The sequence below is a fragment of the Drosophila suzukii genome, chromosome 2R (genome assembly GCF_043229965.1).
Source record: "Drosophila suzukii chromosome 2R, CBGP_Dsuzu_IsoJpt1.0, whole genome shotgun sequence".
Lineage (NCBI taxonomy): Eukaryota > Metazoa > Arthropoda > Insecta > Diptera > Drosophilidae > Drosophila > Drosophila suzukii.
The window spans coordinates 17,905,556-17,931,685 of NC_092081.1; the positions used below are offsets into that span (position 1 = coordinate 17,905,556).

At 39.7% G+C, this 26,130-nt stretch overlaps 5 protein-coding genes across 16 annotated transcripts in view; 2 read left to right on the top strand and 3 right to left on the bottom strand.

Annotated features, from left to right (window-relative positions):
- Positions 1 to 18: 18 nt before the first annotated feature.
- LOC108009403 (activating signal cointegrator 1 complex subunit 1) lies at positions 19 to 1,475 on the bottom strand. Of its 2 annotated transcripts, none has more exons than XM_036813007.3 (4): positions 1,321 to 1,475; positions 1,177 to 1,267; positions 863 to 1,046; positions 19 to 810 (listed from the first exon to the last, which is right to left on the bottom strand). In XM_036813007.3, exons 1-4 carry the CDS (start codon positions 1,358 to 1,360, stop codon positions 268 to 270), a joined length of 858 nt encoding a protein of 285 aa, XP_036668902.2. In that variant the 5' UTR covers positions 1,361 to 1,475; the 3' UTR covers positions 19 to 267. The 2 variants fall into 2 exon arrangements, with proteins under 2 accessions (XP_036668902.2, XP_016929212.2); XM_017073723.4 differs by having other exon boundaries at positions 863 to 1,124.
- Positions 1,476 to 1,676: 201 nt separating this feature from the next.
- On the bottom strand, positions 1,677 to 3,140 carry LOC108008529 (activating signal cointegrator 1 complex subunit 1). Its single transcript, XM_017072400.4, has 4 exons — positions 2,880 to 3,140; positions 2,732 to 2,828; positions 2,413 to 2,677; positions 1,677 to 2,352 (listed from the first exon to the last, which is right to left on the bottom strand). The coding sequence occupies exons 1-4, from the start codon at positions 3,028 to 3,030 to the stop codon at positions 1,810 to 1,812; spliced, it is 1,056 nt and encodes a 351-aa protein (XP_016927889.2). The 5' UTR covers positions 3,031 to 3,140; the 3' UTR covers positions 1,677 to 1,809.
- Positions 3,141 to 3,525: 385 nt separating this feature from the next.
- Positions 3,526 to 8,337, top strand: LOC108009743 (palmitoyltransferase ZDHHC20-B). Of its 8 annotated transcripts, XM_017074335.4 has the most exons (8): positions 3,526 to 4,042; positions 4,119 to 4,240; positions 4,327 to 4,433; positions 4,774 to 5,020; positions 5,154 to 5,316; positions 5,386 to 5,515; positions 6,392 to 6,496; positions 7,694 to 8,337. In XM_017074335.4, the coding sequence occupies exons 1-8, from the start codon at positions 3,907 to 3,909 to the stop codon at positions 7,830 to 7,832; spliced, it is 1,149 nt and encodes a 382-aa protein (XP_016929824.2). In that variant the 5' UTR covers positions 3,526 to 3,906; the 3' UTR covers positions 7,833 to 8,337. The 8 variants fall into 8 exon arrangements, with proteins under 8 accessions (XP_016929824.2, XP_016929825.1, XP_016929826.1 ...); XM_017074336.4 differs by lacking the exon at positions 6,392 to 6,496; XM_017074337.4 differs by lacking the exon at positions 6,392 to 6,496 and having other exon boundaries at positions 5,181 to 5,316.
- Positions 8,272 to 9,908, bottom strand: LOC108009742 (putative methyltransferase C9orf114). The gene is made up of 2 exons (XM_017074329.4): positions 9,131 to 9,908; positions 8,272 to 9,065 (listed from the first exon to the last, which is right to left on the bottom strand). The coding sequence occupies exons 1-2, from the start codon at positions 9,837 to 9,839 to the stop codon at positions 8,329 to 8,331; spliced, it is 1,446 nt and encodes a 481-aa protein (XP_016929818.2). The 5' UTR covers positions 9,840 to 9,908; the 3' UTR covers positions 8,272 to 8,328.
- A 646-nt stretch (positions 9,909 to 10,554) lies between these two features.
- Positions 10,555 to 26,130, top strand: part of Pka-R2 (cAMP-dependent protein kinase type II regulatory subunit) — a 34,413-nt gene continuing 18,837 nt past the window's right edge. For 3 of the 4 annotated variants that reach the window (XM_017074355.4, XM_017074356.4, XM_017074354.4), the window contains exons 1-2: positions 10,555 to 10,781; positions 12,470 to 12,625. The gene's annotated coding sequence lies outside the window, so the exon portion shown is untranslated. The remainder of the gene's footprint in view (positions 10,782 to 12,469; positions 12,626 to 26,130) is intronic. The other variant, XM_017074353.4, reaches the window with a different exon arrangement.

Here is a 26,130-nt window from a genome sequence, read left to right on the forward strand (position 1 = left end):
AATCCCTAAGAAAACAAATTAAACTGGTTTCTCTATATTTTTGGCAAATCAAAATAAACGTAATTTCTCAATATATAATTGGTTATTTTATAACTTAAAAAAGGCAACTGAAAGACTCGAAGAGTTATTTAAAAACTTTGTTGCTTATCTTAATAAATTCCACAAAATGGCACGTGAAAGTCCCATGACGTTGCCTCTAATGGGGCACATATGAATAATACTTTTGGATATTATGCATGCATATCCGGATAGTTCCAGAACATAGTCTTAGAATTCCAGACAGCCGGTTATCTTGTAAAAGTTGTCGCCAGTGCGCGATCGCAATGCGCACATCTTCACTGCCTGGCACTGGATCGTACCGAAGTCGAAGTCTCCAAAGCGCTCCAGAATCTCACGGGCATCAAACGTGTCCCCTGGCTTCATCGCCGCCTGGCGAAATTGGACGTTCATTATCGTCATGTGCATCTGGATAGAATCGCGATGGTATTTATCTGAGGTGCACAGTCCGGTCCTCTGGAAGTGGGCGAAGCACCGATCGGCGAACTTCTGCAGGTCCGGAGATTCGATGCGACCATAAAGACGACGAGTGGAGCTGGGATCTGCATTTGTTACTTCCAGGCCCTTGACCTTAACTTGGAAAGGGGTTTTTAGGTCAGCCAGTAGGGAACGGCATGCCTGCAGTTCATTCAAAGCTCTTTGGTGCTCTTCGTCATCCAGAAGCACAAAAACAGAGATAGTAAAATGCAAGCAATTCTCCGATATGAATAGCCCCTCATCAATTCCTGGCAATTGGGCCTCCAAAATGTTTTTCTGGAAATGGTTTGGATCAGTATTTTTTGGAGGACTTTGAATTGATCTGTACCTTAAGCTCAATATAACGATCCTGAATATTAGAATAGTTCAGAGTTACGGTCAAAAAGTGGGTGGCCCCCATCTTTCGCATGGAGGTGATAAGATGGCGGATCTGACGCAGTGCAGCGACCACGTGACTGCGTTGCTTGGCCCTTATAACCACGTCAGTAGACTCATCCATCAAACCTGGAATGCTGACCTCGGAGTTGGTTAAATCCTGAATTCTGCGCCTTGTAGCACCTTTGAGACCAATTAATCTCCCATAACACGACCTGCAGGGATATGCTTAACAGAGGTGGACAGCATTTCCCAGTCTTTACTCACTTTGGAACATAGAAAGCCAGCTTAAAGTCGCCATTTGGCTCCTGCTCAATGTGGCTTACAACCGGATCATTTTCGTCTTCACAATGAAGATCTGTCGGAAAAGAATGAGTTTTTAAATAAATAATTACCAAAAAAGCAACTCACCTGGGCTCTGACAGGCCTTGGTCTCTACTTTAAAGCTCATTTTGTTCTGGTAAAACAAAAAGCGATCACTGCACTTGCTTTCACGGGGATGTACAAAAATACAAATGATCTATGGATAGAAGAGTGCCGACGATAATGAAATCCCTAGTGCGTATTAAGGGTGGGATCCAGAAATACTAAAAAAAAATGCCAAAGTTGTGTTAGAAGCTATCGTGGGCGGTATTTATGTATTAGCTTTTATTTAATAGCTTACAAGTATTTGGTCTATTTTACCCTAGAGAAAAATTGAAATCATTGTGGTCAGATGATGATGATTGTAAATCAATGGAGCCAAGAAGTACAAAAGAACAAAAAAATAATAGTTTTATAACCGATTCTTTAAAGAATCTGTGATCCCATTTATTTACATGCAAAATTCCCATTTGTAGTTCTATGGATAATTGGAAATAATCTTATAATTATAATTATCGGAGGGATCGACACCAATTCTTAAAACTCCAGGCTGCCGGTTATTTTGTAAAACTCGTCTTCCCCGCGCGATTTCAGCACGCACAGGTGCACTGCCTGGCACTGAGCTGTTCCGAAGTCAAAGTCCCCAAAGCGCTTCAGGATCTCGCGGGCATCGAAGCTGTTTCCAGACTTCATTGCCTCCTTGCGGTAGCGGTTGTTCATCAGAGTCATATGAAGTTTGATGGATTCACGTTCGTTGTTATCCGTGGCACACAGTCCGGTACTCTGGAAGTGGGCCAAGCACTGATCTGCGAACTTCTGCAGGTCCGGTGACTCTATGCAACCGTATAGGATGCGCGTTGAGCTGGGATCGTCGTTCATAATCTCCAGGCCCTTGACTTTCATTTCGAAAGGAGTTTTGAGGTCAGCCAGTAAGGGCCGACAGTCCTCCAGCTCCTTAAGGGCCCTTTGGCGTTCATCATCATCCAAGAGCACATAGACACCTAAGGTAAGGTGGATACTGCCCTCAGGCATGAATAACTCCTCATCAATACCAGGCAACTGGGCCTCCAAAATGCTTTTCTGGAAAGAGAGGTCAGGATCAGTATTTCTTTTGGTAGATTTTACCTTGTTAGTCTATACCTTAAGTTCTACATAACGCGCCTGAACTTCCCCAGAGTTCAGGGCCACGGCCAAGAAGTGCGTGGGCTTCATCTTCTTTCGCAGGGAGGTGATTAGATGGCGGATCTGACGCAGTGCAGCACACACCTGACTGCGTTGTTTGGCCCTGATAATCACGTCGTTGGATCTCTCGTTCTGACGTGGAACATAGAGATCTGTTCTGGTCTCCTCTTCGATGCGGCGCTTTGTAGAACCCTTGAGGCCAATTAGTCCTCCATAGAAAGATCTGCAAGGACAAGGGTGAAAGAGAAGGGCAGCATTTCGGTAGGACTTCACCCACTTGGGCACATGAAGAGCCAGCTTGAAGTCGCCATTTGGTGACTCCTCAATGTTATTGACAGCCGGATCCTCTTCGTCATCGTCTTCGCCGTATAAGTCTGGTGGAAAGGGTGATTAGATAGGTACAAATAATCCCGAAAACCACGCACCTGGCTCCTCGTAGGTCTTGTTTACTCCTTTGGAACGTTTATTTTGGCCATTCCACTTGTCGCCCCCAAAGTCTTCGTGAACAATGTTAACCCTATAGCGCCGGTTTTGGCTCATGGCTTGGACAGGAGGTGAGAGCACTTCGCGACTCATAGTGATCGAAGAACTTCAGAATGCACGTCGAATTCAGGGGATATCCCGAAATCAAATGAATTTCTTTGAAAAAGCGAAAGCCAGCCGGCAAAAGTGAAAAATGCACTAATGCGTTTCGTGGAATATTCAGGATATACTGCAATAATACCAAACGCAAATAATAGTGATGGCAAATATGAAAAAAAAGAAATATTTTAAAGAAATTTAAGTGAAGTACAAAATAAAGGTTTAAGTTTCATTACAAGAAAATCAACAATAAGATGTAATATTTTTTATGACTATGAGCAAACAGTATTTATTTGAAATGGTATTGTGTATTATTTCAAGCTAGGGTATCAATAGATATATAAATTCGATTTTATATTCAAAATTGTGCTCTATAGAAGTAAAATATTGTAAAACCAGTTTTTAAGACACAAAAATAACTGGTTTTCAATTGTAATTCCTACACCGATAATATCGTGTCACGCAGTACTGACTCTCCCACCCCCAACGCACAAGTCGCCCATCCCTAAACCAGTTCGAGTTTCCCCCAATTTGACAGCAATTTTGTTAATTTCATCTGGAAAAGCAGAAAAACTGGGAATTAGTAACAAAAATGTCGCAGCGCTAAGGTGAAAACCAGCACTGTCTGCCCAAAAGGCGAAGTAAGCAGCGGATAGCGCCGAAAAGTGTGCGACATTAGCCTGCGGAGCCAGTGAATCACTAGTAGATAAAGACATTGGGTTGGCCAGTGGAGCGCCTGCTGGAGGAGCAGCCACCATAGCAGCCCCATCGATCGCCCCCAATCCGCTCCCGCTGCAGCTCCAGGTGGAGGTGACCTCGACGCCTCGAGACACGCGCGCCCTTGCCGAAGTGGTGGCCCACATAAATAGCATGGGAAACGACGAGCATCGACGGCGGAAGACTCCTTGCGGATTTTGCATGGCGGTCTTCAAGTGGATCCCGGTGCTGTTCATTACCGCGGTGATAGCCTGGTCCTACTACGCCTACGTGGTGGAGCTGTGCATCCGTGAGTCCTACATTTTGCATATGCCATCATCCTATTCGAGTGAGAACCTATCTGTCTGTTTATACTCCTTTTACAGGCAACACGCAGAACACCATTGGCATGATCTTCATGCTGCTGTTCTACCACCTGTTTCTCACCCTGTTTATGTGGTCCTACTGGCGCACCATTATGACCTCCGTGGGCCGAATACCGGATCAGGTGAGTGAATCACACGCCTTATCGCCAGTTGCTATCAAAAGAAACTGGGAAAACCTCACTAATGCTTTTGTTTGCCCCTTCTTCAGTGGAGGATACCGGACGAGGAAGTGACGCGACTTTTCCGTGCCGACAGCCCGGACACCCAGAAACGCATTCTCAACAACTTTGCACGAGACTTGCCAGTCACTAATCGGTAAGAATTTACCATGTCATCAAGTCCACTTCCGCTAATGCCGTTTGATTAATTTAGATATTTTGTAATTGTTCGGCAAACATTTGATTGTACACATCGCAATCGCAAGCTTTTGACATTATAATTCATATTTATCTATTACTATTTCAAAGGAGTAGAAAAACTGGTCCAATTTCGAAAGAACTTTATTTAATAATATCTTTTAAGTTACTCACATGAACCAGACAGAAATTATCGCCATTGCAATTTTTCGCCTGTTATTTTTTATTTAAACTATTTAAACATAAATTCCCCTTGCTGTAAATATTTATGAATAATCACCGACGCATTTTCTTTCCAGCACAATGAACGGCTCGGTGCGGTTCTGCGAAAAGTGTAAGATCATCAAGCCGGACCGAGCGCACCACTGCAGCGTGTGCAGCTGCTGCGTGCTGAAAATGGACCACCACTGCCCCTGGGTGAACAACTGCGTCAACTTCTACAACTACAAGTACTTTGTACTGTTCCTGGGCTACGCCCTCGTCTACTGCCTGTATGTGGCTTTCACCTCGCTGCACGACTTTGTTGACTTCTGGAAGGTAGGTGCCGTAAGTTTCGCATTTTTTTCTACTCTTATTACCACCCTATTTGCCCGCTGCATGCGATGACCTGTTAGTTAATGAATGTATTCTCTCGTTTCGCTATAATGTTGTCTAAACAACTTGTACTTACTGATCCAAGTACGATAATAATGGTTACTCGGCACAGGGACAGCTGAACGCCAGCGGAATGGGTCGCTTCCACATCTTGTTCCTGTTCTTCATCGCCATAATGTTTGCCATTAGTTTGGTGAGTTTGTTTGGCTACCACATCTACCTGGTGCTAATGAATCGCACGACACTAGGTGAGTCATTGAGGTCTGACATTGCAATTACGGCCCGACTATAGCCTCCGCTATTCATCTTCCATTTAGAGTCATTTAGGGCTCCCATCTTCAGAGTTGGCGGCCCGGATAAGAATGGCTATAACTTGGGCCGCTATGCCAATTTCTGCGAGGTATTCGGTGATGACTGGCAGTACTGGCTCCTGCCCGTCTTCTCTAGGTATGTCCCCGGCCTTTTACCACACCATCTTGATCTTTGGCATTCTCACACTCCCATTCTTACTAATCCGTGCTGCACTAGAAGCTCTCTCACTCTTTAGTTGTTGTTTTTGTGCGCTTTGTTTTTATTTGATTTGATTTATTTTATGATTTTGGTTTTTATGTTGAATATGGCAAATTAAAGGCATGCTTCAAAGCCAATGCTTCGTAGTTGAAACCTTCTTTAATTCTTGATGTGTGTTCTGTGTGCTAAGTTAATACAAAACGAAAAGAACTGCCCGAAATCACTAATTTTAAATAGTTTAAAAGCAATTCTTAACACTTATTATTTATGTAAGTCAAAAAATAATTGTATGTCCAAAACTGAGAGCGAAAAGCAATGAACCAATATTGTCGATCTCCTTTTGTAATTTAGTTGTAAGCATAATCAAAATTACCACTTGATTTCACTTGCGTTTGTTGTTTCTGTTTGTAAATAAAAAGAGAAGCCCCATGCCAGCGAGCTTTAGAGATAGAAACTTAGATCTAACCAAAAACCAGCTTAGTGTTCAATTGTCTGCGGGATTAGGTGACTAACTTTAAATGCCAAAGTTCTAGCAGAACCCGTGGAATTCCATCAGCTTACCTAAAACCAAAACACTTGCCACACACGAGCAATCGAAACAATTCAACTTCCATATTCGTAACCACACATTTGTGCAAAATTATATAACAAACAAACTGCAATCAACAACAACAGCTACAACTACAACAAGCTAAACTGTAAAAAAAAACAACAATCAACTCGAAAACTTAACAAACAAACAATACTTATGTTTAAAACTCTCTGTTTAACGCAATACCCCAACCTTCTGCTTATTCACAATCACGGAACTAGTCGCGGTGGTGGCTACAGCTATCCGACCTCCAGCGACCAGAGTCGAGTGTCCACCGCCTCGCCCGCCCAGCGGTACGATGCCATGGGGGATACGGCCACCAGCAGGTTAGATGGCAACCCAACAGATAAGTTGATTGGCGCTAGTCCCCTCGACACCACTAACCATCACCACAACCCATCGCCTCATCAAGTAAGAAGCACCAGCGCCCAGCCCAGCCAGCAATTGCAGTTGCAGGTGCCGCCACCTCCACAATTCCGGGACGAGCTGGACGAGCGGCCGGATCAACTGGCAAACGGCCAGTTATCAAACTGCAGCACGGCAGCAGTGAGGTCTAGTCAGGCCGCGGAGGGAGCAGCCAATGGGGCGGCCGTATACATCGACATGATCGGGGACCATCCGTTGGCCGGCACTGATCTCGCCAAGGATTCCCCACGCCCGCCGAACGGCGATCTGCCAGTTTGAATTTCTCCCACTTACCATGTTTGTGTAGAATGTATTATGTGTTTGTACTATATATAGCCGGGTAAACTGCCAGATCTGTCAGCTTTGCAGTTTGTAGTAAGCCAATAAGTTACCTCTATGCAATTCATGAACGGTTTAGTGTAGGCTATTTACATGTTTAAATGGCTGGGACCACAATTCATATCCACCACATAGTTACATTCGACTAAGCTAACATTAAGCAATATGTAATTGGTTATACACAAGCATTTATCGCCGTTTTAATCGATCGAATTTTGTAATGGAAATTAGAAGAATCGAATATGAGGAATCCTGGTAGTTAAGACGGTTGTACCGTTCAGAGATTTGTACCTTGCTGTAACACACATTCATGGAACCAATCATCCTTGTTGATACCAACCGATCTTCAAGACTTAATAATGATAAGCAACGAGATTTCCCTTCACACGATTATCACACACAAAATTCTGGCATTTCTCAATGCTTTTAATTTATGTAGTTAGTTAGTTACTGTTTGCAAGTTGATTTTTATACTTTTTATTCTTTTTTACACCAATTATACCTAAATACATATCTTATTAAATGTCTACTACGAGTGACGAACTTAAGATGGAGTTAAAAATATATTTATAACAGCAACAAAGGTTCGTTTTTAATTTGCCGAAGAAAATATAGCCAACAGACTTGCTTCCGTTGCACAGCACCGAATCATCAATCAACCTATCAAATACAAAATAGCGCACTCATAACTAATCATTTTCCTATTATGATCTATGATCCTTAACATTATATAAGTTCTACATATCCTGATCGAATATAACGCACCACACATCCTTTAGCTTTGGCGATGGCAAAACATTCCCCATCCGACATATGGAGGAGGACACTGAATCTTTGCTCGGATACCACAGCGACACGCGCATCGAGCTGGAGGAGGACTTTCTGCCAGAGCCGCGGTTCCAGGACTCGATTCCATAGCTAATCATGACCAGCGACAATGTGGCGACATATTACATTTAGAGATTCAGCTGAAAGGGCTATTTCGACGGCTTGAGACTCTCCTTTCGACTTTCATTTCCAGTGTGTAAATAACAGAAAGACAGTCCATCCTATAGGGACAACTAGGTCATTATGTTTAAGCTATCAAAGAGTGGATGGACAATTGTAATGTACTTGTATGTAGGTAAAATAGCAGAGATTGGTGGGGAGATCGAAATCTAAATTCTTGCTTTGACATTCGCGTTGGAAATTTTAAAATGTATTAATTTAGTGTGTAAGTATAAAGTTATTATAGAACGTTTCGAACAAAAGTTGATGTCTATATCGGAATACAGCTAGTTATGCAACAACAAAGTACAGAATATAGGTTAAATGTAGTTAAACGCCTAGTGGGAAAACAATAAAATCAAAACGAAACTTTAAGCAACACATATGGATCTGTATATTTACAAAAATAAAATTCCAACTATTCCATTCAATCGAACCTACTCAAATCATCATTTGCACTCGATTGCTTTGTTCCAGAAACGGTTGTGGAGGAAACTACTTCAAAGTCGTCTTCTACGGGGGTGATTTTCCCAGAACTCGCGGAGGGATCGCCGAAAGGATTGGCCGTCAGTCGAGTCACTTTGGGCAATGGTTCCGGCGGAGCAGGCTCATCAGCGACTGGTGCTTCTGGAGTGTCCTCCATTGGTTTCCTTTTCTTCTGCTTTTTGCTAACTAATGCATCTCTGCGCACAGAAATGCCAGTATCCTCGCTCTTGGGCAACAGATCACTTAGATCAGTCTCCACATCGGCCACTTCCGGTTTCAGTTTTTCCTGCAGAGCTGCCAAAGCAATCAGCAAGGCTTCCTCCGTTCGAATGGTTCGGGATCCTTGCCGGGGCAGAACATTCACGTAGTGGTCGAACAGCAGCTCAGGATCATCTACAGTCAGCTTCTCGTCGTTGGCCAGCGCAGATTCCAGGCCCTGCAGTCCTCCAAATACGATAAGCATGTGCTTGAAGCTATAGGATTGGCTAGGCACATCATGGACGTTGGTTCCGCGATCCGAAGTTCCCAGCGTCACATCGTAGCCGGAATCGTAGGGTGATTTTGTAAAAATCTCCGACAGTGAGTGGGCGATGCGCACCTGGTAGCCCCAATAGACGCCAGTTTCCCGACGCGGCTCATCAGGGCTGACGAGGGTTCCGCGCTGTTTTCTGCTAGACTCTTGAGGTAAAAAGTATACATTAGTTAAGGATTTAGAGCAATTCTTATTTAGATTTAGAGCCTACCATTTTGGGGTTCCATTTTCACAGTCACCCTGACGCCGGGCTCAATGGCCTTGTCCACCATAACGTCGTTGAGCAGTCCCACATTCGCGTAGCTGTGTCCCTCCTTAGCCTTCTTGTCACATATGACGCCCTCGCGATACCGGAACTTGCTCTGCATCCGGAGATGGTGCGGTGTATCTAGAGGATTCAGCAGCCCGGAGTACTTGAGGTCCTTGTGCAGCGGAAAGAAGTACTTGCGCAAATACTGCGGGCACTCCAGGTACTGCAGGATGCGGGCCAGTTGCAGGGAGCTGCTGCGCACGGTACCAGTGCCAGTGCCCTCCGCATCCGGTTCGTAGCTGCGCTTCGTCTCGCGGGCAGTGGCTATGCCCACGTCGTCGAAGACGATCACCTCGTTAACCCGAAAAATGCAGGCGGCCCGGGCTATTTGACCGGCCACATAGGCCCGCAACTCGGCGGATTGGGCATTCTCGAGAATGGAGCCTGGCACAGCTATGCTCAGGGTGGAGGGATTGGGCTTGTCCTTCGTCTGGGCTCCATTGGCGGCCTGCTCCGCTTGGGACTCCGCCTCCTGTGCCTGCTGCAGCTCCTTGAGCAGCTTGTCCTGCTTGCGCTGGCGCTTCAGCGCCTTTCGCTCCTCGTTCACCTTCTTCCAGGACTTGTGCGGCTCCGTGGGCCTGCCATTGCTGGCTGCGGGGGCGGCGGGCATGGTTTTAATTAAGAATTATCAAAGTTAAAACGCTGAAAACAAACCACACACGTGCAAGACAACAATGTTCTGGTATGTTGGTATTTATCGGTGGACGGTATTTTTTTAGGAAAAGTGCGATAGGCAACAGTACTCTCTCGAATTAGCGAACATATGTGGTTCGGTAGTCAAATTTTGTTTTATGCGAAACATAAACAAATAGTTAAAACTACAAAGCAAAGCTCTTAAAGTTCTTCACTTAAACTATACATTCGGTTATATTGACATTACTAATTAGTTAATGCATCAATTAATAAATTACTATGTCTAATTTTGTATTGGTAGCAGCAATTTAATAATATTAATAAAATAGTTTATTAAGAAAACAATAAATACATATGATTGATTAAATGCGCTTCAGAACTGAAAAAGACTAAGTTGCACTTAAAACACAAAATATTTTAGCTTCCTTATCTACACAAAAACTTGTTGTATGTTTTAAGTTATAATAACATATAGTACAAAATTAGATTATCTTAAAAACCAAATTTTAAACTTAGATGTCAGTTACATTTCTGTGAGCAACCGTTGCCACCCTCTGCAAAACTGACGTCACAATTGCCAGCTTTTGGTATTTTTCTACAGTATTTTTTCACCCACACGCCAGAGAGCTTCTCCGTGAGAGAACTTTCGTTGAGAGCGAGCTTTTCGGGAGCAGCGAGTCTATTTAAGCAACCCGCAATCCAAAACTTTTTGTAATTTTTTGCCTGACTCGGAATCGGAATATAGAGGCTTCTGCTTGCGATATATTTCACCGTTCGCACTTGTTTACGTTTGCCATTAAAAATATTTAAAAAAAATCTACCAAGTAACAGCGGTTGAATCGCCGGTGGGAAAGATATAGAACGTGTGCCGTTGTGCGTCGGTGGATCGGTGAATTATGTGCGTTTAAAAATTGAAAAAGTAATTGCAGCGAAGAGAAAAGCCCGAAAAACCGAAAAGCGTGCTCGCCAATTAACTCCAGCTTTGCCCCGCCCCCCGCCACCGCCCCCACTCACCTGCTCTCGCTCTCTCTCTCACTCTCTATCTTCAATTGTGCAAGTGTATGTAAAAATGTGAGAGAAGAGAGCAAAAAAAACCACACTACGTGCGCGTAATAAAAAACGAGGTGGGTGGTGGGCGGGGGGTGGTGAAGGTGGCCTACCGTGCCAGCCCCCTCCCCTCCCCCCAAAAATACAATATACATACATACAGAAATCTACCTATCCGTTGCTGTTGTTGTTGTTGTTACTTGAAGGTTTTTTTCGGTGGGGGACAATCAATAAACACGAGAGCTGCGTGTGAAAAAGAGAGGCAGAGGCGGTGAAACAGAGAGAGAGAGATAGCGGAGTGCAGGTGGAGAAAGGGGATCTCGAGAGAGAGAGAGAGCGAGTGCAGAGAGAAGGGGGCTTGCGCATATGATTCAAATGCCGGTTTTGAGCGCACTTTTTTCCAAGTCTTAATTACCAAACAAGTGCATCGATCACTTAACTAATTAATTACTTCTTCTAATCAGCATTTAATTTACAAGATCATATCTGGGTTTGAAATTACGCCTAATTAGCGACAACCTTTTCAAAAAGTAACTGACAATGCAACTGCAGCTTGAGCTATCGACTCCTATCGATAATCGAAAATTGGGTCAGGGGCGACTGCCTTGCAAGATGCCAATCAGAATTTGCCCATATATTATTACAAAGCCAAAAAATGGTGAACAATAAAAAACACAATTTTTGGGGGCCAGTGTAGGAGTTGCAAACAGCAACAAAATCATATATACACCTCAACGATTTCAGGTGGCTGCAAAAGTATACACAAACAAAAATGTTTATTTAGGCCAAATAAATTGAACAATTACATGGGCGAAAATCCGAAAAACCGAAAAACCTGTTTCTCTTTAAAAGTTTAAACAAAAGTGAAACATAAATCAATGATAAGCATGCGCTGTGCAGAAAGCCAATAAGTTTCTTTTATTGCTTTTGCGAGATGCCAACCAAAATTCGGCCATACATTATTTAAAACCCAAAAAACACAATTTTGGTTGCCCACTGTAGCAGTTGAAAAATAAACAACAATTACGGTTAAGCATACTGAGAAATTAAACACAAAAACAAATATATTTATTTAAGCGCAATTAATTAAACAGTTTACACGTCCAAAAAACAAAAAAAAATGTAAACAGATAGTCCAATGTAAATTCCTGATAAAAATGGGGAGTACTATTATTCTCGGATTTTTAGATAGAATATTTAGTTTAAAAACATGAAAAAAATAGCTGAAAATCCAGTTAAAGAAAAAATGCATTTAAAATGTGGACTTAGACCTCGTTATTATTTAAAGTTCAAACAAAACCGAAAAATAAAAAGTTGCTAAACATGCGCTGTGCACAATTCCAATTAGCTTAATTGCAGTAGTTCGTCTTATTGGCTTTTCAAATGTGTATCGCATGGAAAACAAAAATCGTTAAAATCTCAGTAAAAACGCTTTTCCCATCAAAATGTAATAACCGAATTTTTGTTAAAACATCAAAGTCCACGCTAAATACAACAACAACAACAACAACAGCAACAAGAAAAACCTGCAGGAAAGTAACAAATTAAATTTGGTTTTAGCCATAAAGAGCGAAAGACAGGCAGAGGAAAAAGGCCAAGAAGAAATAGTAGGAGAAAAGCAGGAGGTGCAGGTGAAACAGGTGGACGCAGGAGATTCGCCACCAAAAAAAAAGAAAAACAACATCGCCCGCAGGTGACAGCCAAGCAGAAAGTCAGGTGAGTCCCACTTCGCATTCGAAGCCATTCCATTTCCACGGTTTTATGCCGATTCCGATTCTGCTGCCATTTCTGTTTGCCTCCCCGTGCGATTAAATATTTCACGCGCTTATCAATTGCTCAAGGGTTGGCATTGCTTGATAAACAAACACAACTAAAAAGCAAACAGAAATTAAATAAGCCAGCAAAGTCGCCTACTTAAGCAGGTGGGAGAGCCGGGTGAGGTGATATGGGGGTGCTGGGGGTGATATGGGGGTGCTGGGGGACCGCAGTGCTCAGGAATGTCAAGAGATATTCAGAAAAAGCGGTATAATACCCCTTTTGATAGCTGAATTGGGTTCTGGGCTAAAAAAATCTATGAATATATGGAAGAGAACTAATATAATCGATTATTATAGAGAAACACTCAAGAAATTAAACCATTAGAACCAGGAGTAACACTTACAAAGAATCGTACATAAAAGTAGAGCAGGTAAATATTATTGTTATGGAGTTTATCTTTCAGTCAGGTGATTTCCAGACACTTTTTTTATGCCTGTACCCAGGTATCCGAACATAAACTCGTAAATTATTTAAATTGTTTTAGGAACTTTTTATGATGCAATAAATAAATTACTGAAAAAATGAAAAAGGTTTATCTAAGTTCATAAAAGATATTAATAATATGGCACAAACTGGGTATGGGTAAACTTGGAACTTTTTGTGCAATAACAATGTATTCTGAGTGAAAAATACCGATATGTAAGGAGCTTGAGAATCTGAATATACTAATATACTGAATAATTTAAAGGATCCCAGAATTTCTGAGATTTTTTTTAGTGTAAATTTAGAACTTTAATCTAGAACTTTTAAAAACCGTGTTACTTTTATCCTTTCATCATTATGTTGTTATAAAATAACTGATATTTGATATGCTTTTTGTGCAATAACAATATAGTCTGAGTGACAAAAATACTGTTTGATAAGAAGCTTGAGAATCTGAATATACTAATATACTGAATAATTTAGTGTTTCCAGAATTTCTGTTAATTTTTTTAGTGTAAGCTTAGAACTTAAAACTAGAACTTGCTGAACCGTGTTGCATTTATCCTTTCATCATTATCTTGGTCTAAAATTTCTGAAGGGCTTTGAAAAACACCTAAAGCTAAAGTCCTTAGTTACATCTCAGGCTACATATTCCGTAATCCAACTACTTTTCTTCTTTTGAAAATCCTCTTTTCTGCTTTCGCAACTGAAATCCCGATAACAGTCCTCGATGAGCTGTATTTGTAATTAATTCCATTTTGTATGCTTGGCATTTTCGCAACGAATGGGAACGAAAACCTGGCAATACAGTTGGCCAACAGGCGAGAGACAACCATCCATCAGCGGCAAAACACACAATTTCCAAGCCAAATTCAATTCCGAGTTAAGAGGGCGAGGTTGTGGGGCAGATACATAGATAAATAAATTGGTGGCAGGGCGACTTCAATGCGTATTCGATTCAATGGGGCCCGGGGCCCACCATCCTTGAAAGGTCCTTATGCCGTTCCCTTTCCCCATTGTCGTAGGACGAGAGCGGATTCCCGTCATGTCCTCACGTTTCCTGGACCCGTAGAGCTTATGGCCCGGCTTAGTTTCAGCTGGGATTCCTCGTTTATTGATTGATTTTCCCCGTGGCTTCGACCAAACCATAATGGGCCGCGCTCTCGGGAATAAAAAGTCATCGATAATATTTTTGCCTGGCAATGGGAAATGATGTTCTAAAAATACAAAGCAAAATTTGTAGTAAAGCTCCGCCCCTCCAAAAAAAAAAAGAACTATTGAAAAAGTTACCAGTCGGCTTTAAGGCCGTATTTTATTGACAAGAGTCCTTTGGCTTCCTTTCATGTTTCATATTTTTTAGGTATCCCGAAACTGGAATTGACAAGGGTGAACGGCGGCACGTAAAAAACTCATCATAAAATCGAAAGGACAAAGGCGACGAAAAACGCTTTTTTATTGTCCTCGTTTTTTTTTTGGGCTTTCTGTTTTTATTCCCGCCGATATATATCTTTCATTTCATTCTCTTTTATGCCAAACAATTGGCTGGGAAAATTGTTTTTCAATTCTGATTCGCAATTAATTTTTGCAATCCAGAAATAGAACGCATCGCGTAAACAAAAGCAACGCGGCGTATGCGCAATATTCGCTGTGTATTCAATTTCCACCTGGCCGAAAAACATGAAAATCAGCTTTGGAAACTTAGTTGATATTATTAATTAGTTGCACAAGTTTTTGAGTTGCGGCGATAATGCCTCGAAACTCAGACGGATGTTGATAAATTATGTGTAAATATGAAATTTCCATGCCCAAACTGAGTCACACTCTTCAAAAAAGTTATTGCGCATAATTTGCGTATTCTTCAAAAAGTGGCCCACAAATTTTTTTCGGGGCTGCCTGAATAAATAATCATAATTTTTCCCCCTCTCCCCACGCCACCCCATCCAATCAAAGAAAAAAAGCGAAATGAAAAGAAATATTCACACAGCAAAAATTTAATTGTTTGGCCAAAAGGAAAGAAGAAACGAACGGAACGAAAACGGCCAATAAAAGCCACGACCTTCGGCCAAGAAAAAGCGAACAAAAAATTAAATCAAACCACCCAACACGGCCCTCTTTCTTTATGTACGTATGTACTATATATGTACGTAGTGCTCGGGGGGATCCAGATTTCTTTTCAGATTCGGGAAGCTCTTCAATAATTTGCTTTTTATGTCGTAGACGCAATTTTGTTCCACCAATTAGAATGGGAAAATCGATTCGAGACGGCCGCAGAATTTAGACACATTATTAACAGATGATTCGGTTTTTTTTTTCTAATTGAAATTTAATTAAAAGGTATTTTAAATTAATACATGCATTCTAGAAAGGCTTCAGGTTTTTTTAATTTTTACATTTTACTGATTTGAGACAGCCGTAGAATTCACACCCACTATATCAAATGGTTCTGTTTATTGTTGTAACTCAAGGGTACTTTAATGTTTTTTATTCTTATTTACCAATTTATATTAAATAGTTGGACGCAATTTAGACGGATTTAAGATTTCTTTTTATTTAATACTTACTGATTTAAAATTGCCTCAGAATTTCTACACTTTTTTCAAAGAGGAAAATGTATTGTTTATGATATTATTAAATATTTCTTATAATATAATATTTTTTTGTTAGCTGGATTTAAGATTTACTGAGTATTTAATTTTTAGCTTTCTCGTAAAAAGCCACAGTGCCAAACCATTTTGTTTGTCAACTTCTGGCGCTTTTGTGAGCCAAGTGGGATTTAGTTGTCGTGTTTGCAGGAAGCCCCCTCCTCTTCCAGCTTCGTTTTCTTAGCTCATTTGATTATACGAACTTGGGAAGTTTTCCTTACTTTCCTTTTTTTTTTTTTGTTGCCATCTAAGACCTTTTCGAACTAATTAGGAGGGCAACCGCATTTTGCTTTGATGGCAGGGCCAAAGTTTCCATTGGCTTTCCTTCGCCTGATCCCAGTCATTTGGCCTGCTCGCTCCCTGGATACTTAACTTGATTAAGTTTTATTTTTCCCACACATATATGTATACATATATATAAACGATAAAGTTAGGGAGCCAAGATAAGCAGACGCGGCACGTGAGGCAAAAACTATTATTAGTTGACAGAGTTCAAAATAGATTAGTTATACGCCGTCGTCAGCCAATTAACTGCCGATCTACAAGCCCATTGATCCCATTCGATTCGGTTTCTCCATTTATCGGTGTCTCGATTTCAGTTTTCCCAGCTTGTCAATATGCCACAGATGTCAGTTCTTTGGGGGCAGCCGATGACAGGTCCCCTGAAATGTGTCATCGTCCAAAAGCGAACTAAAAGCTGGCCGCATTTTCATTTCGTTTCTGCCCGCTGCGGTTTATTAGTCGTAAATTTTGGACCTGCTTTTGTGCGAAAGCCATAAATTTCATTGTCTCTGTGTGGACTTTAATATGCACGGCATTTGTCTGCAGCTCAGCAGAAAAAGTGCTGAATGCCGAAATAAAAAACGACCCACGCACGCAGGATCTGCAAATACTTATATATAAAACATATATGTGTCAGCAGTCTGTTGAGAAGAGCAATGGTAATATTGTGGGTCAGATTGACCCACTGACTTCTCGTCTCGAGTCTGTCTCAATCTGAAATCCCCGGCGACTGATAACTTATCTGCCGCCCACTGACGCATTTGCCGCGGACTTACTTATATCTAAAGTCTTGGCTTATCACTATACATACACGTATATCTCCTATGTGCATGCTAAATAGGTTTGATTCGATGACGCCGTTTGCCTTAAACCGATTCAAATTCAGAGTGCTTTCAGTGTTCATATTTTTATTATTAAAATGGTAATACATCTGGAGGTTGCTAAAATAATAGGGGTTTTCTAAATGGTTTATATCTTAAGTAGGTCTAAGATCATAATAAGGGATTTTTAATATATTTATTAAAAAATACTTAAAAGAAGTGCGAACCTATTAAGAACGGATTTATTTTAAATAAAAAAAGTATGGGGTTTCCGTTTAAAAGACCAATACTTTAATCTTCAACCGATTCAAATTCAGTGTTCATATTTTCATTATTAAAATGGTAACAAATCTAAAGGTTGCTAAAATAATAGGGGTTTTCTAAATGGTTTTTATCTTAAGTAGGTCTAAGATCATCATAGGCGATTTTTAATATATTTATTGAAAGGTACTTTAAAGAAGTGTGAACCTATTAACAAAGGATTTATTTAAAATACAAAAAAGATGGGGTTTCCGTTCAAAAGAGCAATACTTTAATCTTCAACCGATTCAAATTAAGTGTTCATACTTTCATTATTAAAATTGTATTTAATGGTAATACAAGTGGAGTTTTCTGGGTTTTCTAAAGGATTATATCTTAAGTAGGTCTAAGATCATAATATGTTTATTGAAAGCTTCTTTAAAGAAGTGTGGATCTATTAATCAAATTATTTGTTTTTAAAAATGGAACACATGTTTAGTTCTTGTAGTATGGGGTCTCCGTTTTAAAGAGCAATACTTTACAGAATGCATTGAAATAATAAAACACAATAAAGTTGATAGCTTGTGTTTGGTAAAATATTTTTTTGAATATATTTAAAATATGATAAAAATTGTAGGAAATTAGTCATAATATATTCAATTTAAACTATCCAGTTTGCCTATCTCCAAGGTCGGAACTTATCATTATATCGTGTACTTGTGTGTATGTGCTGCCAAAATGAGTTTGATTTGATGACGCCTTTTGGCCGATGACACCTGCGGTTCCGAGTCCTCACTAATTAGAAAAACTTTTCTAGTACGATGGTAACTTTTAACTTTTGTTGATTGCGAAACTTTGCTTTTTATAGTGGCCAGGTGGGGGAAGGTTCGTTCTTATGGTTTTCAGAGGGTAGGGGGGATGGAAATGATTGACTGGCTGATGGGCACCGGCATTATCTGGCTGCTGTTGCCAGTCTATTTCCCTTACGGGCTGTCCCACTCACGCACTTTGCAGAGCTACTGCTTGCTATCTGACAAAACTTTGACTTTAATCGATTTAACAATTTTTCCCCTTAACCTCCATTGGGTTAAGCTCCCCTTCCCCCCGCTGAACCATTCCCCTGCCCGAAGGCCAGCTGACGAGCTTGTTGTGTTGCCCACAGGCAAACATCAAAAGTCAAGCAGCTGCGTGACGTCAATTGGAGCCACGAAGCGAAGGCCGCCGGAGTGGTGGTGGCGGTGGTGGTGGTGGGTGGCTCTTGTTTGCCCCCGTCTTATGGAGAGAGTGGTCAAAGGAACGACCCACACATCCCAAAACGGGCCGGCATTACTTCTATTTGCCCACGTTCAGTGTGTAATCTTTGGCCGCTTGACGAGTTACTCCCCAGTTACATTCATATAAATAGATTTTATATAAGTACACATGGCTGCGTTTCAAGAAATTGGATAATTGCTTTAGATTCCATTGTTCCAATGAAAGGTAGTTGTTCTCTGCTCAGGCATGGGAAGCCAGGGCAAACAATTTCACCCGAGTTAAGTGACATGTTGACTAGTTTGGGCTCGGGAAGGTTTTAAATATAACCAGATATTGGATACTTTAATGTTATATATAGAAACAGAATACAACTAGTGGGGTTGTAGTCGTGGTCTATAAGAAAGTTTCCGTTCAAAAGTGCTTAAAATGACTACACGACTCCAAAAAGAGATTTTAATAATGTGCTGATAATTAATTTTAAGATATAGACCTTAATAATCAAACAATGATATCTCAAAAAAAGTTATACCAAAATTCTACGAGGATTTTTTTAACAAGATTATTATGTATCGTATAAAAGATACTATTTTTTCGGCATATTCATCTAAAAACTAATATACTTTAAAGTTAGAGACCAGGAATTTTAATAATTCTGCTAATTAACCTGCTAAGATCCCAGCTTGATTAGAGGTTTCGAAAGGGGGCTTTAAAGTCTCTCTTTTGATAATGTTCAAAGAGTATTGCCACCCACCTTGGCAAACAGAAAACGCGCCTGGCATTCAGGCTATTTATGAAATACTTAAGTGACCTTTTCTTTGAAATTTCCTTTGAATAACTGCCCACACATGGCAGACTTTGGGGGCATCCTAATTGATAATTTAAGGGCTTTCTGTCTAGCCCCAAACCCCCGTAACCCCGGTGCGTATAGTCAAGTTTGCAAATTAAGGCTGTACTCTTCAGTCGAGAGCCGCCCGACTTAATTTATTTCTCTCCGAACCGAGCTTTACTGCCCCAAGACATTGCAGGCAATTTAATTATGGAATATTTATTCAACTGAGATGTGAAATCTGTTTTATTATTTAATCCTGGCCGCATGTGTATCCCATGGAAATCTCTTGGTCCCAAAAATGATGTTTTCTTGTTGACATTACTTTGTGGCAATGGAAAATGTTTTCTTTATTTTCTGCAGTAGATTCGTTTCTCTTTTGTTTGTTGATTTTAAGATTATTTTCTAAAGTTCTGAACCCATTGTTCTGTCTTATGTTTTCTGCTATCTTTTGTTTTGTGTTCCCTTTTTTTCAGAAAAGGTTCTGGACCTTTGATTCGGTGTCAAAAAGCTTAAAATGTTGTAAAAAGTTTAAAGCGTGTTTAAACTCAGTATAAATTTGACTCTGCCACTTTTTTCTTTCCTGGGCAGCTTTTACCCCTGAATCTACCTTATGTTTCTTTTTCACCCAAGTCTTAGGACCAACATTAATTTTTACCTAAAAAGTTTTGGCAAATTCTGCCACGTGTAATGGCCATAAAACACTGGCAAGGGTGGCTGTGGATGAAAAAAAAAAGAAAAACAACGATGAGCTGAGTAAATTTAATTTTTCATACCAAACTGTTCGAGGCAGGCCAGTGAAAATATTTGCCAGGATAGAGGGTCTTGGGGGCATAAAATCCCAGCTACATGTTGCGCTTTTGTAAAGCTGACTTTTTAAAAAAGATATATGTGCACATTGTACATATTTGGTGCATATATATATGTGCAAGCTCTGCGACTGCCACACCCACAGAAAAATATACACAAACTCTCAGAACATATGCAACCCATAAATAAACATAAGTTGTCGCTGGTGTTCCCATTTCGTTGCTCTTTTTCTTTATGGGCGCCAAGCAACAGTTTTTATTCTCCTTATTTTCTTTCTTTCATATGTGTATCTTATAAATATATATATATTCATATTCGTATATATAAATTTACATACGATTTTTATCCCATTTCCATTGTTGTTGCGGTCGAAAGGGGAGTACGAAAAAAAAGATAAAGTTTTGAGTGGGTCGAAAATCGGGGGAATGGGAGTGGATTGTATTTTATTTCACAGACCCTCGACGGCTTCTGATTTAAATATTGTTTTTGCTTGTTACTTCTGGCTTCGTTCGTAAGTTTTATGACATTTTAATGAGCTTGGCAGTTTATTGCTGGGATGATTTATTTGCCAATTGTAGTGTATGAAAGAAAACAATTTTATTGATCTTTCAAAGAATTTATTTAAATGAATTTCAATATTTTCTGGTAGCTGGTTTTATTTAATTAGCTGTTTTTTAACACTTATTGTGTTGGCAATTTATTGCTTAATTAAATTATCTTTATGGCAGTGAAATTAAATTGAGGCAAACATCTGCTGCAGATAGTATCCACTAGATACATATGTATTTATGTTAATAATACAATGTAGTTCCTTTTAAAGGACAAGATAAAGCTACATGTATTTATCCTTATTATCTTGCTTTTCAAGCTCTAAAAATATTGTGTTCATTTTATTTATAACAAATACATCGTATATTTATAAAATGTATACAAATGTTATTTCTACCACATTTAAATGACATGTTGTTTTATTTTCCAATCGATTTGATTAGCACATTTTGATTTAAAATACTAATTATCCGAGCGAGTGTAATTAATTCATTAAAATCGCTTCGCTTAGCATTTATTTAGAAATAAATTGAAATATTTTTCCCTCAATTGCTTTGGACATTTAACACAACGCCGAATTGCAATTTGTTTCACCATTTTTTTTTTTGGTTGCCCCGATACGATGCTAATTATGCAATTAATTTGCGGCCTTTGTCAATGGCTTGTGTCTAATCACTGTCCCATTTGTCTGGGACGCACATATTTTGAGTTAAGTATCCAAGTACCCGAAACCGTAAATTTGTGGTACTCAGCGTAGAATAGCGAGAATTTTTGAGCGATTTGAATATTTAAATATGCATTCGGTGGAAGTTGGGCACGACGAGTGTCGCCGTCGACTAAATGGCTTCAGTTTTATTTATCGCACGACAAATGTCACTCGAGCGTTTCAAATGCCTGTCATACTTGCCGCTTTTTCATCAACTTTTTTCTCCTCCAACGTTTTTTATGTCGTTTTTTGGTGCAATGACAGGTATTACACGTCATCGGCTTATGGAATGGTTGTTTTGTTTGGTTTTGGCTCGTTTGAATTGACCGATTGTTTTTTGGTGGATGTGCTGGGGCTAATTTTAAGTGCCCATTTAGTATGGGCCCAATGCAGGACAGGCACTCGATGTCACCGCCAGTTGCAGTTGCAGCTACTATTACAGCCTAGTTTGCCTTGTCGAACTCACATTCTGGCACTTCTAGGTACAGGAAACATTCTACAAAACAAACCCATACAAAAAATTTAAAATAAAACTCAGTTTGAGGTCTTTTAGTTGCCAACATATGAGGTATATTGCGAAAGAAAATTTCAAATGGTTGGTTTGCTAACTTAAATAATATTATTTTCATTTATAAGTGTTTAATAAATCATTATAATAAACAAATCAGCTTAATTTAAAAAGCCAACATCAAAAACATCAGTGTAATCCAGAGGTCGACAGCTTGCCATTAGGTGAGAACAGCTTTTTTTCCCTGCCGCCACACAAACAGTATACAACATATATTTTATTAAGCAACATCAAAAACACCAGTGTAATCCAGAGGCTGGAACCTTTTTATTAGGCGAGAACAGCTCTGATTTTTCTCTGCCGCTCGAATTATAAGAAAGTCCTTCAAGATGTTCACATTCGAAATGTTGTTTTTTAAGTATCGAAACCTTTTTCTAAGAAATTGTAACAGGAAATCGTAAAGTCGCTTTCTTTACAGGACATGCAGCTTATTTTAACATTTTCTCTAATTTATTCTTACCTAAAAATGTTATTTCTAGAAATTCTGTTTACCCAAGTTGGCCTGTATGCTTAAATATGCACATGACGTCATTGTCTCCTTGTTGGCTAAGTGATTTCCAATGCAGTCGGCAATGCAGGCCAAGTGGAAGGGTTGGTGAAACGGAAAACGGGAAACTGATTTGCATAAATGTCGGGCGGACGTGGTGGGGTGGATAATAAAGTGGCGAGTGGCTAAAGTTGCGGCCATGGGAACCCCATGCATATCATCAAAATGGCACAAACTGAAAAACACAAAATTTGCGTTCGCTTAGCACATTTCGCACATTAACCCACATGCAAAAAAAAAAATGGGGGGACGGCCAAGGAAAGCCTTGTTTTGTCTATTGTTCACGTTCTTTTTTTTTGCCATTTTCAAGGCAGAAACCTTTCTCAAACGGCTTTTTGCATAATTATCCAGAAGGTAGAAAACGAAAACGTTAAACAAGGCGACCTGGTTTCAAAAAGGCGCACATGCAAGTGCTTATATTTAGATATTTCAGCCAGGAATAATTATAGCCCGCTTGCAAAGTTTCCAGTTTATTTAACTCGCCTCCTTGTTTGAGGTCTAATTAATTGAGTCGGCTTAATTGCATTGCGTAGGTGTGCTACTCTATATGTATATAGTATATATATAGATGTTCATATCTGAGTTTGCCTTTCCAATTTGCATTCCGTGATGCCACAATGTATGCTGCAGTAATTGCCAAATTGCAAGCAAATTTGCAAATGCCAAATGCTGCATTTGTGTGTCATATTGCAGAACAATGGCTAAATTCTCTGTAATCAGGAGAGTTGGCAGGTTGGTAAAGGATTTCCTTGCCTATGAATCTTTCAATCCGAAATTGACTAGGCAAAACAGACAATGGGGATTTTTGAGAATTAATTTATAATGAACATACCATTACTGCATCATTTAAAATTTCCTAAGGCATAAATCCTTTTTGGTTTTAAAGGATCTTCAAGACTTCATTTGAAGCAAGTGATTAAAGGTCGTTTTATCGAGTAACCGTTAAAGTGAGAGTTTGCTAACCGAAAACTTATCGAGCAGATAAACCTGTCGAGTCCTATATCTTTTCGTCTATAATTTATCTGAGCTAAAAAGAATAAAATAATATTACAAACCCTTGAATTTAGCTGTCTTTTTAACATTTCGAGAAATACTTAACAGGGAGTTAATATAAATTATATTATAATCTACCTAAACACTAGGAAAGTTACTAGAAATAACCATGAAAACCATGCTTTTCAGCGCTCTTACAAAGCTGTTAACTACAAGTTTTCTGGAGTAACAGTTAAAGTGAGAGTTTGCTAACCTAGCAGCTACCTTAACGATTCAAGAAATACTTAACAGGGAGTTTTTATATATTATATTATAATCGACCTAAACACTAGGAAAGTTACTAGGAATTAACATGAAAATAAATTCTAGTCTAAGCCCCCGAAAACGTGATTTTCAGCGCTCTTAAAAAGTTGTTAACTACAAATTTTCTCGAATAACAGTTAAAGTGAGAGTTTGCTAACCGAAAACCTATAGAAAAGATAAACCAGTCGTAAAAACAAGTCCAATATGTTATCGTCTATAATTTATATGAACTAAACAGAATAACATAATATTATAAATCCTGAAATTTAGCAGCTACCTTAACGATTCAAAAAATACTTAACAGGGAGTTATTATATGTTATATTATAATCGACCTAAACACTAGGAAAGTTACTAGAAATAAACATGAAAATTAATTCTAATCTTAGCCCCCGAAAACGTGCTTCTCAGCGCTCTTACAAAGCTGTTAATTACGCTTTGGAACACTTTTAATTATCGGCAAGCTCACACCCGGGGGCAAACGCCCAAACAGATAATATCCACACACAAATTGGCCTGTTTTGCGCTGTTCGCCCGGCCGTAATCCCCGTTTTGGGCCTTTTAGTTTATCGTCTTAAAAATTGGGCAACGGCAATCAATGCGCCAAACGAACTGGAACAACAAACACTCAGCCACTCGGCTTTTGCTGCTATTTGCCGTGTGTTTTTCTGTTTTTATCTATACTGCCATGTTGTTAATTGCCGAAAAACTCGGCTACAAGTTTTACTTCTCTTCATGTTTTGTTGTTCGTTTTTCAGTGTATTTTCCCCCTCATTTTTTGGATTTTTTTGCCTTTTTGCTGGGCTTGTTTGCTTTGAGCACGCGCCGCTTAAAACTGCCACGCGCAACAAATTTTTGGGAGATGTTGCGAGGGAAGGAAGAATCGTGTTTAAAATTAAACTGAGAAAACGACAGGCGAATAGAAATGTTTTTATGGGAAACGCGCGGGGGCAGCAACAAATGTAGATAAACGTTTTGTTACAACACATAATCGCTTTTCCTAGGGTGGAAGCAGATACAGATAGAGATACAGATACAAACACATCCGTTTACTCACTTTTCGAAGGGTAGAGGGCACGGTAAACACTGTAGATAAGAAAATTAATCCAGCAAACGTCTGACAAATTCTACGAAAATTTTAATTCAGATTCTTACAACCTTACAAATTAGTTGTCTATTTCTAATACTTTTTCCTTAATATTTTTTAAGATGAAAATACCAAAAAGTATTAAAAAATATTTTAGGTTGGAGACTCTTGCCTTGTAAAATAATATTTAATCTTACTTACTAAGTTTTTTAACGATATGAAAAACTATGAGTTAGGTTTGTCATATCTTTAAAAAACTTAGTTAGTTCACTAAAGACTATAAAGTTATAAAAACCCTTTGGCACCATTAAATTTATTTAAATTTTTTTATAAGTGTAAATTTATATATTTTTATAAAGCCCTACTATCGGTGCTCAGTGTACCTAAGCACTTGCATTTTATGTATTCGCGGGTGGCTGCTGTTGCCTTCGCCACTGCCACCTTTAAAGTATCTGAATCTCCATCTGCAGACGAGTATCTGTATCTGTTGCCCGCCTCAGCGAACAGGCAACATAATTGCTCACTAATTTAACGCTAATGGACATCAATTTAAGCATCCATCCAGCAGTTTATCATTCTGGCCATAATCGCAGGATGGCAGGGAGGATCTGGAGGAGATGGCCCTCCCAGTGGATGTCTTAAAATTGTGCGTGGGAAGCCTTGGGAATTTAACTATTTATAGCCAACAGATGAGGGGTTCCAAATGGACAGAAGACAGATGGCAGGTCCTTGACAATTTTAGAGAATGTCCCTGGGTTGATTAATTCCGAACTAAGATTCTTGTTTATCATTTCTGAAGATGGATTTAATGTCTGGTCAGAACAAGACATATTCGAAATGCCACGGACGTTGACTTAGATCCTAGGATATTTCATTGAACTCAAATAAAATTTGCCAGACATATTTCGGAATATTGTAAAGTGATTTGTGCATTTTTACAGGGCGGCTTCAAATCCAATAGATTAAAAAATAATTGAATCGGCTCCAGACCGAGGCAAAAAGGCAAGGAACAGAGAACAATTGAGACCGGAGAAAAGCCCTGAGATGGCAAAGGTTAACTGACAAGTCGTTGTCTCACTGCCACCATAAACCCCCTCATTCCGGTTTAAAATTGAATGCGAAGGGCGATGTGTATATATGTATGTATGGTTTGGTATATAGAGGCATGCTTTTCCCTTCGATATGAAATCGTGTGTATGCCCTGGTGAATTTTCTTTTTCGCTTCGCGTGGGCTGTAAAATTCCTTTTGACAGCTTTAAGCGTTCCATTCCCGATGTGAAAGTCCATATGTATAGGCACTGTAAGAAATAGGACATACATGACTTTAGGAAAATTCAAAAACATCCAGAGAAA

Coding starts and splice junctions, on each gene's coding strand:
- LOC108009403 (XM_017073723.4), bottom strand. CDS start 1,360: ATGAGCTTTAAAGTAGAGACCAAGGCCTGTCAGAGCCCAG. Junction 1,268..1,320: donor CAAGGCCTGTCAGAGCCCAG/GTGAGTTGCTTT, acceptor CTTTTCCGACAG/ATCTTCATTGTGAAGACGAA. Junction 811..862: donor ATCGTTATATTGAGCTTAAG/GTACAGATCAAT, acceptor AACCATTTCCAG/AAAAACATTTTGGAGGCCCA.
- LOC108008529 (XM_017072400.4), bottom strand. CDS start 3,030: ATGAGTCGCGAAGTGCTCTCACCTCCTGTCCAAGCCATGAGCCAAAAC. Junction 2,829..2,879: donor CAAGACCTACGAGGAGCCAG/GTGCGTGGTTTT, acceptor CCTTTCCACCAG/ACTTATACGGCGAAGACGAT. Junction 2,353..2,412: donor CGCGTTATGTAGAACTTAAG/GTATAGACTAAC, acceptor CTCTCTTTCCAG/AAAAGCATTTTGGAGGCCCA.
- LOC108009743 (XM_017074330.4), top strand. CDS start 3,907: ATGGGAAACGACGAGCATCGACGGCGGAAGACTCCTTGCGGATTTTGC. Junction 5,317..5,385: donor AATGAATCGCACGACACTAG/GTGAGTCATTGA, acceptor TCTTCCATTTAG/AGTCATTTAGGGCTCCCATC. Junction 5,516..6,391: donor CTCCTGCCCGTCTTCTCTAG/GTATGTCCCCGG, acceptor TCACGGAACTAG/TCGCGGTGGTGGCTACAGCT.
- LOC108009742 (XM_017074329.4), bottom strand. CDS start 9,839: ATGCCCGCCGCCCCCGCAGCCAGCAATGGCAGGCCCACGGAGCCGCAC. Junction 9,066..9,130: donor GAAAATGGAACCCCAAAATG/GTAGGCTCTAAA, acceptor TTTTACCTCAAG/AGTCTAGCAGAAAACAGCGC.